Raw genomic sequence first — 14,106 nt, forward strand, 5'->3', positions numbered from 1 at the left:
AGTATCACCGACAGGGGCGGACTGACCAATTGGAAACTCAGGCACTGCCCGAGGGCCTGGGGTCAGTATTGGGCCCCATGAGATGCCCCTGGTACCTTTTTCATAGGCTTTTTTGAGTTTGGGCAAGGACACAGGGACCCCATGATCCCCTATTGCCCGGGGGCCCCATGAGTTGTCAGTCCGCCCCTGATCACCGAGCATAATGGACTTTCTAAAGGGACAACATATCAGGAGCTGTTTGCCTTCAGTCTCTCTTTCTCTAATATAAATTCCATCTGGCCCCCATTTACACAGGGTAGGGAGGATGAAAGGTGCAAGAATAACTCCTTTGACCCAATCAGTTGTTTGTGTAAATTTGGGCTTGAGTTATTGATCCTTGTAATAATACAGTTTTATTGCAATAGAACAGTTAGGAATAGGCAGGAATCGTGTAGAAAGAAGTGCAATCAGCTCGCTGGAAAAGTAAGTCTAAACTATCTATATTTAGCTTTTCATAGCTGACTAAAAAAAAAATTAAAAACTTTTTCTGTTGGTATATTTTTTGCCAAGCTGCATATGGGGGAAGTGGGGTCTATGACAGAATGGCTATTCTACACTGTCACCTTTGTGTTCAGCAATGCTCTGGTGTTCACGTCTGTACAAAACTACAGAGCCTCAGAATTATTAACCAGCCGAGGACAGCAACATCAGAGCTTTCTGCTAAACACTGCTCCTAGCTTTGTGTTTGAAGCCCAATTCCAGGCAGATGTCATATTTTGTTTTAGAGCGTGACGGGTTAGAGACACTGAAGGGTTTTTATTGCCATCTGTGTTCCTATTGGTAAGATTTCACCTTGATTTACTGTCAGGACAAGAATGTTTGGGAAATCTCTTGAATAGGAGCATAGACAAAAACACATTTTAAGAAAAGTCAGGAAAGAACATCTGACAATGACTTTATTGTTGTCTATGCCTTCTTGTTCTGGTTACCACAGACAGGATGTGAATTAAAATTTCCCCAAAGGGGACAAAAACAATAACTTGACAGAAATTTTAAAGTACGCACCATGGCCAAAGGATGTGGACACCCCTCAAAAAATAAGGAGTTTGGGTGTTTGCAGTTAAGGGTATAGCCTTTCATAAACATTGTAGACAGTTGTGCACTTCCTATCTTCTGGTATGTCTTTGGGGAAGGACCTTTTCCGTTGCAGTAGAACTGTGCACCTTGGATGTGCATGTTGGTTAGCTTGTTGAGGAACTTGAGTGTTCTGTACAGAGACTTGACCTCAACCCCACTGAACCCCACTGGGATGTATTAGTACGCCTATTGCAAGCCAGGCCTTCTCCAAGGTCTACAACCAGCATCAGTACCTGACCACATAAATGCTCTTTGGAGGCTGTTATATTCACAAAGAGAGTACAGATTCCATATGAATACCCAAGGTTTTGGAGTGGAATGGCCGCCAGGCATAGGTGTGATGGTCCGAAGTCTGCAAACTTTAACATAGCTTATATCTATACCAAATGTTTTTTATTGTTTCCTATAGATAGGGATTTGATAGTAATTTGATTGGTAGTAAGTTAATTGGTAAATCAATCCTATAGGCTAAAATGCAGGGGCGTTTAGAGTCAGAAAAAAAACGCCAGACGCCCTAAGAGCAGCAGGAAAAATGTTGAGTGTGCAGGAGGCCTAATACAGGCAAGATAATATATATACAGCTAATGCAGACACATTGGGGTTGATTTACTAAAGGAAAGTGGACTGTGCATGTGCAGTTTCCCCAGAGCTTAGTAAATGGAGTAAAGCTTCACTTTGCAGAGAATATCCAATCACTTGCAAGGAAAATAAAAAAAAAACTGAATTTTTGCTTGCACATGAGTGTTCTATACAGAGACTTGACGTCAACCACACTGAACACCACTGGGATGTATTAGTATGCCTATTGCAAGCCAGGAATGATGGAAGTCAGCAGAGCGTCTGTTTATTTAATAAGCTCTGGAGCAATTGCTCTTGCAGAGTACAATTGCACTTTGCAAAGTGCACAGTCTATTTGCCTTTAATAAATCAAGCCTTACGAGTCCATGCACACACAGGCGTTTAGAGGAGCTTAGAGGCAGGAAAAAACCCCACTGCCAGCTCATCCAGGAGCAGTGGCATTTTTGCAGAAAAAAGGCATGACGAGTGTAAACGTGTCTAAGATCTTGTTACCACTAGGCACGTTTAGCGCTTGAACATTAATTCATTTCAGTGACCAGAGTAAATTATTATTCTGGTCAGTAAAATAAATTAATGCCTCAAACGCTTGATGTGAAAAACGCGTTACAAGCTTTTACAAGTGTCATGCGGTTTTTCTGCCAAAATGCTGCTTCCAGGAGGAAAGGTATCTAGGAGAGATAGAAAAAAGACTAGTGTGCATGAGGCCTTAATCAGTGAAGATGGGCACAAGTATTATCTTGTGCCCCGGTCTTCATCACGGAAAGGTTTCTTCACAGTGAGAGCTGTGAGAATGTGGAATAGACTCCCTCAAGAGTTGGTTCTGGCCAGCTCAGTGGATTGCTTTATAAAAGGCCTGGATTCTTTCTTGGATACACAGAATATAACTGGATACTAACATCTATAGGTAAAGTTGATCCAGAGAATATCTGATTGCCTCTCAGGGGATCAGGAAGGAATTTTTTCCCTGCAGGAGCAAATTGGATCATGCTTTGCTGGTTTTTTTTGCCTTTCTAATGGTTGAACTGGATGGACTTTGTCTTTTTTCACCCAGACTAACTATGTAACTATGTCACAACCACCCTCAGCAATGTATTGCAACGTGTATATATAAACCAAAGCAATCTTACTTTAGTCTTTCATTCACCTGTGGCAAGTTGTCAGTAGTCCTGTACCCAAGCCCACAATCACTTGTTTGCAGTGCATGTCTGGGATACTACACACTACTCCCCATTGGAACACTAGTTTCTGGATGGTGGGTAGAGTAAACACTGTGTACTACACCAACATATTTCATCACAGTCTGGGATTTCATCAGGTTCATCCAATACCGTATGTTGGTTTTTGGTTTTAGAAATTTGCTATGGCACCAGTAAAATTTACCACATGTTCCTCCAATACATGCTTATATAAGGGAAATATAACTCTACAAAAGTTCATTAATTAAAAAAACATCTAAACATCAACATATTCATAGCTGCAACCAACCCCCTAATACTAATCCTAACCAGCCTTCCTAACACTAATCCTAGCCCACCCCTTAAAGAAGAATTCCAGGTATGGATATTTTACGTAGTCATATTGGTCCAGCTTGGAGCAATGTAACTATGTATATGCCATTCCTGTGGGACCCCTAGAAGCTGGAAATCCCTGTAGTAGACACCGCTGTCACAGTGATCTGCACTAGTTTCTGGATCATATGTTGAGCAGCTCCCCTGCAGCATTCTGAACATAGAAGGTGGGCCACTCATCACAGGCGCAATCCAGAGATTGTTTTGCATTTTCTCAATGAATGTAGTGTGCTCTGATTGGACAAGGTGAAGAGGTGCGGCTGTGGCTTTAAGCACTTCACCTCATCAAATCAGAGACTGCTTTGCAGTCATTGAAAAAATGCAAAACGTTCTCTGAATTGCACCTGTGCCAAGTGGCCGACCTCTTGTGTTCACAGTGCAGCAGGGCGGGCTCTTGGCATTGGACCCTGAAGCAAGTGGAGATCACTGGAGTTGTGGTGTTTACTAAAGTGAATTCCATCTTCTAGAGCACGGGTGCCAAAATGGCGGCCCTCCAGCTGTTGCCAAACTGCAAGTCCCAGGAGGCACTGCAAGATTGACAGTTACAAGCATTACTCCCAAAGGCAAAAGCATGATGGGACTTGTAGTTTCGCAACAGCTGGAGGGCTGCCAGTTTGACACCCCTGTAGAGGGATCCCACAAGTATGGTATATACTTAGTTACATTGCTCCAAGCTGGACCCATGTACATATGTAAAAATAGCCATACCTGGAATTCTTCTTTAACACTAACCCAAACCAACATCTTAAGACCAACAGAAACCTACCTCCTAATACTAACTCCACCAACCCTTAATACTAGCCAACCCCCAAACAGTAAGTGGACCTCTCACACTATTGGGAGAATATTGTTTTGTTTCAAGACAGGATCTTTTTAAGCAATGCTGAAATGTCTAAGGGTAATGTCAGAGCATATTTCATGGTGGTCTTTTTTTATAACCGAGAATTACCACATTCAAATTTCATGCTGAGCGTATATTGTCTGCATCATGTCGGTGTGTCTGGCTCTGGAAATGTTCTGGCATGCATTGTTGCCATGCAGTATTGTTGGGAAAGGATCCTCTTGTCTGACAGTATGGCAGGAAGCCCCCAAATATAATTACAAGGCTTGTCAACTTAATATTTGACAGTATCATTTCTTGGATAACAGCATTTAGATAAGTTTATATAAGGAAAAGAATCTATTTGTGCTGCCTGCTTTAAAGTGAACCTGTCACATTGTCCATTACAGTGTGGCTGTCAGGAATGGACTTGCCAATAGTGGTGGGACTCACCTGCCCTGTGGGCTGCAGTACCAGGGCTGGCCAGCAGGTGCTTTCAACAACCAGAGGTTCACTTCGGCAATTAGCCATCACCTGGGGCTGATTGCAGGTGTATTTAAGGGATGGCCAGACCTGCAGTCTGTGCCTTGGTGTGTGTTTTTCCATGGGCCCCTGTACCTTGTAACCTGCGTTCCTGTTCCTGTCCCTGTCTCTGTCTGACTTGTTGCCGACCCTGCCTGATCCTGACCTCTGCTGACTTCTCCTGTTTTGATCCCTGGCTTGTGACCCTGACCATTCTCTCCGCCTGCTCCTCCTGTACCTACCTGCCCGATAGTTATCCACCCGGCCTGCCTGACTACGTTGTGCTCTATATGTGTATGTACCTGTGTATCTGTATCAGTTTAGGTTTGGGTTTGTTTCACCTTGTTGTATGTATTTGTGTTAGCTTGGGGTTTGGTGCACTGCGTTTATGTTTGTATTGTTAGTCTTAATAAATTGTCTTGTTTATACCATATCTGGAGCCTGTGTTTCCCTGTGTCAGTCCACACACTTCTGGTCACACCCGCATCTCTGACAGTGGCTCCCCCCACAACTAAAATTTATGGTCCCCATTTTTAGTCAACGTCCCCAAAAAGGTATGAGTATCAGGAAAGACAGAGAAACAGGCTCTGCGCTTGTGAATAGGGATGCACTGAAATTTTGGTGGTTGACACATTTCGGCCAAAAACACCCCTTTCGGCTGTTGACCGAAATGAAAAAAAGCACCGATACAGGTGCCGAAAAAACCCCGCCCCTCATGTTGGGTATCTATTTACTCGCCGTAACATCCTCTTTCACATTTTACATACAAATTGGGGTATATATTGTTTTTTTTTTTTATCAAAGTGTATTTTTTTCCAAAAAATATATATTCATTTTTAAAAACTGCGCATTTTGGTTTCGGTTTTCAGCAAAGTGCATTTTGAATTTTCGTTTTCAGCACCAGAATTTTCATTTCTGTGCACCACTACTTGTGAATGAAAGTATTAAAGTCAGAGAATCAGCATGAACACTTGCATTTGCAGAATGAATGTGGAGTTAGCAATCACAACCTCCATGTTTCTCCTAGGTACAGTTTCTTTTAAATCTCAGGAATAGATATGCAGGCATATAGACCCGGTACTAACAACCTACATTTGTACAGTCTTTCCTCTATTTTCGTGTTGTGTCAGTTGTACAGTTGAGTACTTTCCAATAGGGACCAGAGATAGACCTAGTGATCTCAATAGTGAGCACTCAGTAACAGATCTGGTCAGATGCACCCCCTCTATGTCTCTTCCAATAGGCACCAGAGATAGACCTAGTGATCTCAGTAGTGAGCACTCAGTAACAGACCAGTCAGATGCACCCCCTCTACGTTTCTTCCAATAGGCACCAGAGATAGACCTAGTGATCTCAATAGTGAGCACTCAGTAACAGACCTGGTCAGATGCACCCCCTCTATGTCTCTTCCAATAGGCACCAGAGATAGACCTAGTGATCTCAGTAGTGAGCACTCAGTAACAGACCAGTCAGATGCACCCCCTCTATGTCTCTTCCAATAGGCACCAGAGATAAACCTTTGGTCTCAATAGTGAGCACTCAGTAACACACCTGGTCAGATGCACCCCCTCTAAGTCTCTTCCAATAGGCACCAGAGATAGACCTAGCGATCTCAGTAGTGAGCACTCAGTAACAGACTGGTCAGATGCACCCCCTCTACGTCTCTTCCAATAGGCACAAGAGATAGACCTAGCGATCTCAGTAGTGAGCACTCAGTAACAGACCTGGTCAGATGCACCCCCTCTACGTCTCTTCCAATAGGCACAAGAGATAGACCTAGCGATCTCAGTAGTGAGCACTCAGTAACAGACCTGGTCAGATGCACCCCCTCTACGTCTCTTCCAATAGGCACCAGAGATAGACCTAGCGATCTCAGTAGTGAGCACTCAGTAACAGACCTGGTCAGATGCACCCCCTCTACGTCTCTTCCAATAGGCACCAGAGATAGACCTAGCGATCTCAGTAGTGAGCACTCAGTAACAGACCTGGTCAGATGCACCCCCTCTACGTCTCTTCCAATAGGCACCAGAGATAGACCTAGCGATCTCAGTAGTGAGCACTCAGTAACAGACCTGGTCAGATGCACCCACTCTACGTTTCTTCCAATAGGCACCAGAGATAGACCTAGCGATCTCAGTCGTGAGCACTCAGTAACAGACCTGGTCAGATGCACCCCCTCTACGTCTCTTCCAATAGGCACCAGAGATAGACCTAGCGATCTCAGTAGTGAGCACTCAGTAACAGACCTGGTCAGATGCACCCCCTCTACGTCTCTTCCAACAGGCACCAGAGATAGACCTAGCGATCTCAGTAGTGAGCACTCAGTAACAGACCTGGTCAGATGCACCCCCTCTACGTCTCTTCCAACAGGCACCAGAGATAGACCTAGCGATCTCAGTAGTGAGCACTCAGTAACAGACCTGGTCAGATGCTCCCCCTCTACGTCTCTTCCAACAGGCACCAGAGATAGACCTAGCGATCTCAGTCGTGAGCACTCAGTAACAGACCTGGTCAGATGCACCCCCTCTACGTCTCTTCCAATAGGCACCAGAGATAGACCTAGCGATCTCAGTAGTGAGCACTCAGTAACAGACCTGGTCAGATGCACCCCCTCTACGTCTCTTCCAACAGGCACCAGAGATAGACCTAGCGATCTCAGTAGTGAGCACTCAGTAACAGACTGGTCAGATGCACCCCCTCTACGTCTCTTCCAATAGGCACCAGAGATAGACCTAGCGATCTCAGTAGTGAGCACTCAGTAACAGACCTGGTCAGATGCACCCCCTCTACGTCTCTTCCAACAGGCACCAGAGATAGACCTAGCGATCTCAGTAGTGAGCACTCAGTAACAGACCTGGTCAGATGCACCCCCTCTACGTCTCTTCCAATAGGCACCAGAGATAGACCTAGCGATCTCAGTAGTGAGCACTCAGTAACAGACCTGGTCAGATGCACCCCCTCTACGTCTCTTCCAACAGGCACCAGAGATAGACCTAGCGATCTCAGTAGTGAGCACTCAGTAACAGACCTGGTCAGATGCACCCCCTCTACGTCTCTTCCAATAGGCACCAGAGATAGACCTAGCGATCTCAGTAGTGAGCACTCAGTAACAGACCTGGTCAGATGCACCCCCTCTACGTCTCTTCCAACAGGCACCAGAGATAGACCTAGCGATCTCAGTAGTGAGCACTCAGTAACAGACTGGTCAGATGCACCCCCTCTACGTCTCTTCCAATAGGCACCAGAGATAGACCTAGCGATCTCAGTAGTGAGCACTCAGTAACAGACCTGGTCAGATGCACCCCCTCTACGTCTCTTCCAACAGGCACCAGAGATAGACCTAGCGATCTCAGTAGTGAGCACTCAGTAACAGACCTGGTCAGATGCACCCCCTCTACGTTTCTTCCAATAGGCACCAGAGATAGACCTAGCGATCTCAGTTGTGAGCACTCAGTAACAGACCTGGTCAGATGCACCCCCTCTACGTCTCTTCCAATAGGCACCAGAGATAGACCTAGCGATCTCAGTAGTGAGCACTCAGTAACAGACCTGGTCAGATGCACCCCCTCTACGTCTCTTCCAACAGGCACCAGAGATAGACCTAGCGATCTCAGTAGTGAGCACTCAGTAACAGACCTGGTCAGATGCACCCCCTCTACGTCTAGGAAACCTGTAGCTTTAGATATCTCAAGTTTATAATTGATATTTGGCTCAATTTATCTTCTGATTCAAAATTTTTTATTGAACAGTTTGCAAGGAAAATTAAAAACGAACCTTTGAAATTGAGTACAGTACCTAGTACAAAAGGTAGGCGGAAGTGCAAATACAATGTCCAATGGTATGGGGAGGAAGGGAGGGATGATATCACACAATCACAGACAGCACAAAACCCAGGGCCAAACCCCTAGCTCAGTCCTCATGTCCAATGAAGGGCTATGGGCCCTGCATCGGTCTTGATTTTTTGTTACATATCACGTTTGGCTGTGTTTTCAGAAAGTCAGGAATCTGTCACTGCTCATCAGTTTTTTTTTGCTTTACTTTCTGCTGTGTTGGTTTACAGGGCTTTTTTGCTGAGTGCAACTGCTATTATGTGCAGAGTGGTATGGAAAAATGCAGACGTGTTGCAAGTTTCCTCAGCTGACAGCTGTGTTGACGTGTGAACTGAGCTTATAGAAAACTATTGTTTTCTGTGTGATGTTGTGGAGAGCTTCATTTGGCTTCTGCGCAAAAATACAGCTGTCTTCACAGTGTGAACCTGCGTTAAAGGTGAAATGATTGCTGAATTCATAGTCCTATACAGTAGAAGACATGTAAATATCTCTCTAGTCCATAAGGGGTATACAGATGACTAAAAAGGTACAGAGAAACAATGAAATAAAATCAAGAGTGGAGACCGTGAAGCTACATGGCCAATTTTAGAGCTACTGGAGCTAAAGGAGTGATTTCAAATTAGGCATAGGCACACTTACAATTACACCCCAAAACACATTCTTCTACTTTTTCTGCGTATGAGGATACCCCACGTGTGAGACTTTTTCACTGCTAAGACTCATAGAGGGTCCCAAAATGTAAGGAGTACGTTCAGGCTTTGAAGGGGCATACCATAGGCATCCTATTTCCTGACTTCTTATCACATTTCTTGAGGCCCTGAAGTGCCAGAACAGGAAAAACACCAACAAAGTATAACATTTGCAAAGTATATTCTACAACTTATGTAATTAGAGGCATAGTGAGTGGCTTATGAAGTTCATATTTTTTGCCACAATTGTTTAGAAAATAAAGAAAGAAAATTAAAATTTATTTTTTTACATGTGGCTGATAATCATATTTCTTACATGCAGAATTGGCATACTTGGAATTATTCCCCATAGCATATTCTGATATTCCTCACAAGTATGGGGATACCACATATGTGAGACTTTTTTTCTGGCCTAGCTGCATAGAAGGGCTCAAAATCCAAGGAGCACCTTCAGGTTTATGCATCTAATTTCCTAACTACCTATCATATGTTTGGAGGCACTGGAGTGCCAGGCCAGTAGAAACACCCACAAAATGACCACATTTTGGAAAGCAAACACACCAAGGTATTTTCTAAGAGGCATGGCGAGTCTTTTGAAGATTTCAGTTTTCTGCCACAAGATTTTGGAAAATGTGGATAGAAAATGAAAATGTTTTTTGTTTTTACACAACATTGTCGGTTAATAAGATATTTCTAACACACAGCATAGGCATACTAAAAATTATACCCCAAAACATATTCTGGTATTCCTCCTGAGTATGGCAATACCACATGTGAGACTTTTTTTTACAGCCTAGCCACATAGAGTGGCCCAAAATCCAATTTTCCTATCACATTTTTGGAGGCCCTGAAGCCCCAGGACAGTAGAAACACCCACAAAACATGCACATTTTGGAGAGTAAACTGGTGTTTTTTAAGAGGCAAAGTGAGTTATTTGAAGATTTCATTTTTTGCCATCAGTTTTTGGAAGAAGCCAAAAGAAAATTTAAATTTATCTATTTTATTTTTTTACACAAAGTTGTCAATTTAACTGCTTCCCAACTGCCCTATAGCACAAGTACTGCCACAGGGCAGCAGGAATGCGTAAAATCACATTTATATACATTATTTGCATTTCTGGGTAGGGGGCGCGCGCGCTCCCTACCTGCGCCGCTATTGGCTCCAAGGCATGCCAATCACTAGGTCTCGGACGCCGATTCACAGCTGGGACTCATTGATCGTCGGCGAAGCTTACAGGGGAGAGGTCTGTATGTAAACAACACAGATCTCAGGTGCACAGCAGAGCAATACAAAGCAGCATGTTTACATCTAGGAGCTTACAATCTAGGATTTATATACCTACAGATGCTGGAAGTCACATCCTAGCACTTTTACCTGACTCAATTACTCCTTTATCTAGGGGGTTGTTTGATTCTGACCTTTTTCCATTAGAGGTTTTGCATTAAGGTTCAGGGTGGGAGGAGGAGGGTAGGTTAGGAGGCTAAGTCCACTGGCTGCACCAGTATATGACTGTACATTGTACTTATGTGGATTGTCCTTGTACAATGTAGTACTGATTTTGTAATTGTAAAGTTTATTACAGAGAATAGAAAAAAAAATACTGCACGGATGTGGTGATGATTAGAAACACTGTTGCTGGCTGCACTGGTCTGGTGACACTGTAGTGATGTGGTGGCGATCAGGGACACTGTTGCTGGCTGCAATAGCTCTGGTGACACTGGGACTGGTGTGGCGGTGACCAGGAACTTTGTTGCTGGCTACACTGGTCTGGCACAGGTATGGTAGCAATCGAGAACACTGTTGCTAGCTTACACTGGTCTTGTGACAGTAGAACTGGAACACTGTTGCTGGTTATACTAACTTTGCTGACACTGGGACTGGTGTGGTGGTGATCAGGAACACTGTTGCTAACTACAGTAGCTTTGGTGACACTGGGACTGGTGTGGCAGGAACACTGTTGCTGGATGCACTAGCTTTGGTGACACCGGGACTGGCGGGGCGGCAATCAGGAACAATGTTGCTGGCTACACTAATTTGGGTTACTTTCATTGGTGTGGCATTGCTCAGGAACACTGTTGCTGGCTGCTGGTGTGGTGGCAATCAGGAACACTGTTGCTGACTTACTGGACACTGGGACTGGGTTGGCATAGATGAGGAACACTGTTGCTGGCTTACAATGGTCTTTTGACACTGGGAGTTGTGTGGCAGCCTTCAGGAACACTTTTGCTGGCTGCACTGGTATGGAGACACTGGAACGGGTATGGCAGAGATCAGGAACATTGCTGCTGGCTCACACTGGGCCTGTGAACCTGGGACTCATGTGGTGCCCATCAGAAACAATTTTGCTGGCTGCACTGGTCTAGTGTGACAGGGATCAGGAGCACTGCTGCTGGCTGCACTGGTCTAGTGTGATGTGATCTGGAACACCAATACTGGTTGTCTGGGAACACTGTGGCTGGTAAGGTGGCAATCAGGAACACTGTGGCTGGTAAGGTGGCAATCAGGAACACTGTGGCTGGCTACACTGGTATAGTGACCCTGTATCAGTGTGACCAGTGATCAGGGACACTGACTGGCTGCTGTAGTGTGGGTATATAATGTGGCGTGTAAATAAAATGATCCCAGTGTTTCCTACATGCCGATCACTGGGAGAGGACACAGAGGCCTGGCTGCAGCATGCATCCTTTGTTTATATATGTAATCACTGTGATTGGTCATGACAATCACATGGTACAGCGGGAAAGAGACTCCAGAAATATATGACCTCCCACCCTCACAAATGAGCCATTTATTTACAACAGCCTGATGGTAAGTGGTGGGACAAACCGTCCTGCCCTGAGGAGTAGAGCTAGGTGCAGCATGGTGGCTCAGTGGTTAGTCTCTCTGCCTTGCAGCACTGGGGTCCTGGGTTTGAATCCCAGCCTGGCATGTTCTCCACTTGCTTGCATGGAGGAATCCCAGACTTCAAAGACATGCTGATAGGTTTCTTAGCCCTTGTGTGTGTATATGTGATAGGGATTTTAGATTGTAAGCTCCTCGGGCAAAGACTGATCTGAATGTACAATATGTTATAGCATTGTCAGCATCATATAACTTCTTGTATGAAATAACTAATTGTCAGCTCCTTTGCCTTTCCCATGCCATGTGCCTTCAGTGCTGTGTGTGCACCCATGGCCATGTGACTGCACATTAACACTATTCTGTCACCTGTGATGAGCCCAGCCCTTTCCCCATCATCTCAGAGTCTCTTCCATCCAGCATTACACCAGTGTCAGCCCCGGCCGAGTCTCCTCCATCCAGCACAGTGTCAGCCCCCGCGGATTCTCCTCCGTCCAGCAGTGTCAGCCCCCGGCGGAGTCTCCTCCGTCCAGCAGTGTCAGCCCCCGCGGAGTCTCCTCCATCCTGCACAGTGTCAGCCCCCGCAGAGTCTCCTCCGTCCAGCAGTGTCAGCCCCCGCGGAGTCTCCTCCATCCTGCACAGTGTCAGCCCCCGCAGAGTCTCCTCCGTCCAGCAGTGTCAGCCCCGGCCGAGTCTCCTCCGTCCAGCAGTGTCAGCCCCCGCGGAGTCTCCTCCATCCTGCACAGTGTCAGCCCCCGCGGAGTCTCCTCCGTCCAGCAGTGTCAGCCCCCGCGGAGTCTCCTCCATCCTGCACAGTGTCAGCCCCCGCAGAGTCTCCTCCGTCCAGCCGTGTCGGCCCTTTTCCTAGGAAGGGACTCCTCTATTATTGGAGGACGAGGCTAGCAATGCTTAGCCAGCCTGTCCTGCTCCCCGGCCGCCTGTAGGAGGAGCTCTCGGCAATCTCCAGGGGAGGCTGTTCCCTGCTTCGCTGCAGCCGATCCGGCGGCTCAGAAATATCTGTTTTAAATCGGCTATTATTCGTCCCCGTGTGTGTGTGTGCGGGAAGTTCCGGCCAGCCTCTCCTATACCGGTGTGTGTATTCCCCGGTGCACGATCCGTCATGTCTTACCAGGGGAAGAAGAGCATCCCGCACATCACGGTAAGCTTTCAGCACCAGGCGCTGTCCTTTGTTCCACCGGCTGCCTGCATATGGGGGGGGGGGGGGGGGGGGGGCACCGGGACCCCACGGGGGGCAATGCATGTCACCCAGACGAGGCAGGCTGGGGGGGGGGAGGCATTATATCCTGTGCACCCTCATCATCGCAGCTACACAGGACTGATATCATCACTGTATAGAGGGGGGGGGGGGGATATGTATATATAGAGAGAAGAGGGATAGACTGAGGGAGGTGTATATATAGAGAGAAGAGGGATAGACTGAGGGAGATGTATATAGAGAGAGAAGAGGGATAGACTGAGGGAGATGTATATATAGAGAGAAGAGGGGTAGACTGAGGGAGATGTATATATAGAGAGAAGAGGGATAGACTGAGGGAGGTGTATATATAGAGAGAAGAGGGATAGACTGAGGGAGATGTATATATAGAGAGAAGAGGGATAGACTGAGGGAGGTGTATATAGAGAGAGAAGAGGGATAGACTGAGGGAGATGTATATATAGAGAGAAGAGGGATAGACTGAGGGAGATGTATATAGAGAGAGAAGAGGGATAGACTGAGGGAGATGTATATATAGAGAGAAGAGGGATAGACTGAGGGAGATGTATATAGAGAGAAGAGGGGTAGACTGAGGGAGGTGTATATAGAGAGAGAAAAGGGATAGACTGAGGGAGGTGTATATAGAGAGAAGAGGGATAGACTGAGGGAGATGTATATATAGAGAGAAGAGGGATAGACTGAGGGAGGTGTATATAGAGAGAAGAGGGGTAGACTGAGGGAGATGTATATATAGAGAGAAGAGGGATAGACTGAGGGAGGTGTATATATAGAGAGAAGAGGGATAGACTGAGGGAGATGTATATATAGAGAGAAGAGGGATAGACTGAGGGAGGTGTATATATAGAGAGAAGAGGGATAGACTGAGGGAGGTGTATATAGAGAGAGAAGAGGGATAGACTGAGGGAGA

At 45.9% G+C, this 14,106-nt stretch overlaps 1 protein-coding gene across 2 annotated transcripts in view; it reads left to right on the plus strand.

Moving 5' to 3' along the window:
* CRMP1 (collapsin response mediator protein 1) overlaps positions 1-14,106 on the plus strand; it is a 127,299-nt gene that overhangs the window by 11,424 nt on the left and 101,769 nt on the right. The window contains exon 1 of one of the 2 annotated variants that reach the window (XM_089677391.1): positions 12,931-13,121. The exons of the other annotated variant lie outside the window; for it this stretch is intronic. Within the exon in view, the coding sequence (XP_089533517.1) occupies positions 13,083-13,121 (39 nt within the window). The 5' untranslated portion in view covers positions 12,931-13,082. Of the gene's footprint in view, positions 1-12,930; positions 13,122-14,106 lie in introns of those variants that run through there. 2 annotated transcript variants of the gene reach the window in all.

The sequence above is a fragment of the Staurois parvus genome, unplaced genomic scaffold (assembly GCF_062004578.1).
Source record: "Staurois parvus isolate SC_StPar_1 unplaced genomic scaffold, SC_StPar_1.0 ptg000186l, whole genome shotgun sequence".
Lineage (NCBI taxonomy): Eukaryota > Metazoa > Chordata > Amphibia > Anura > Ranidae > Staurois > Staurois parvus.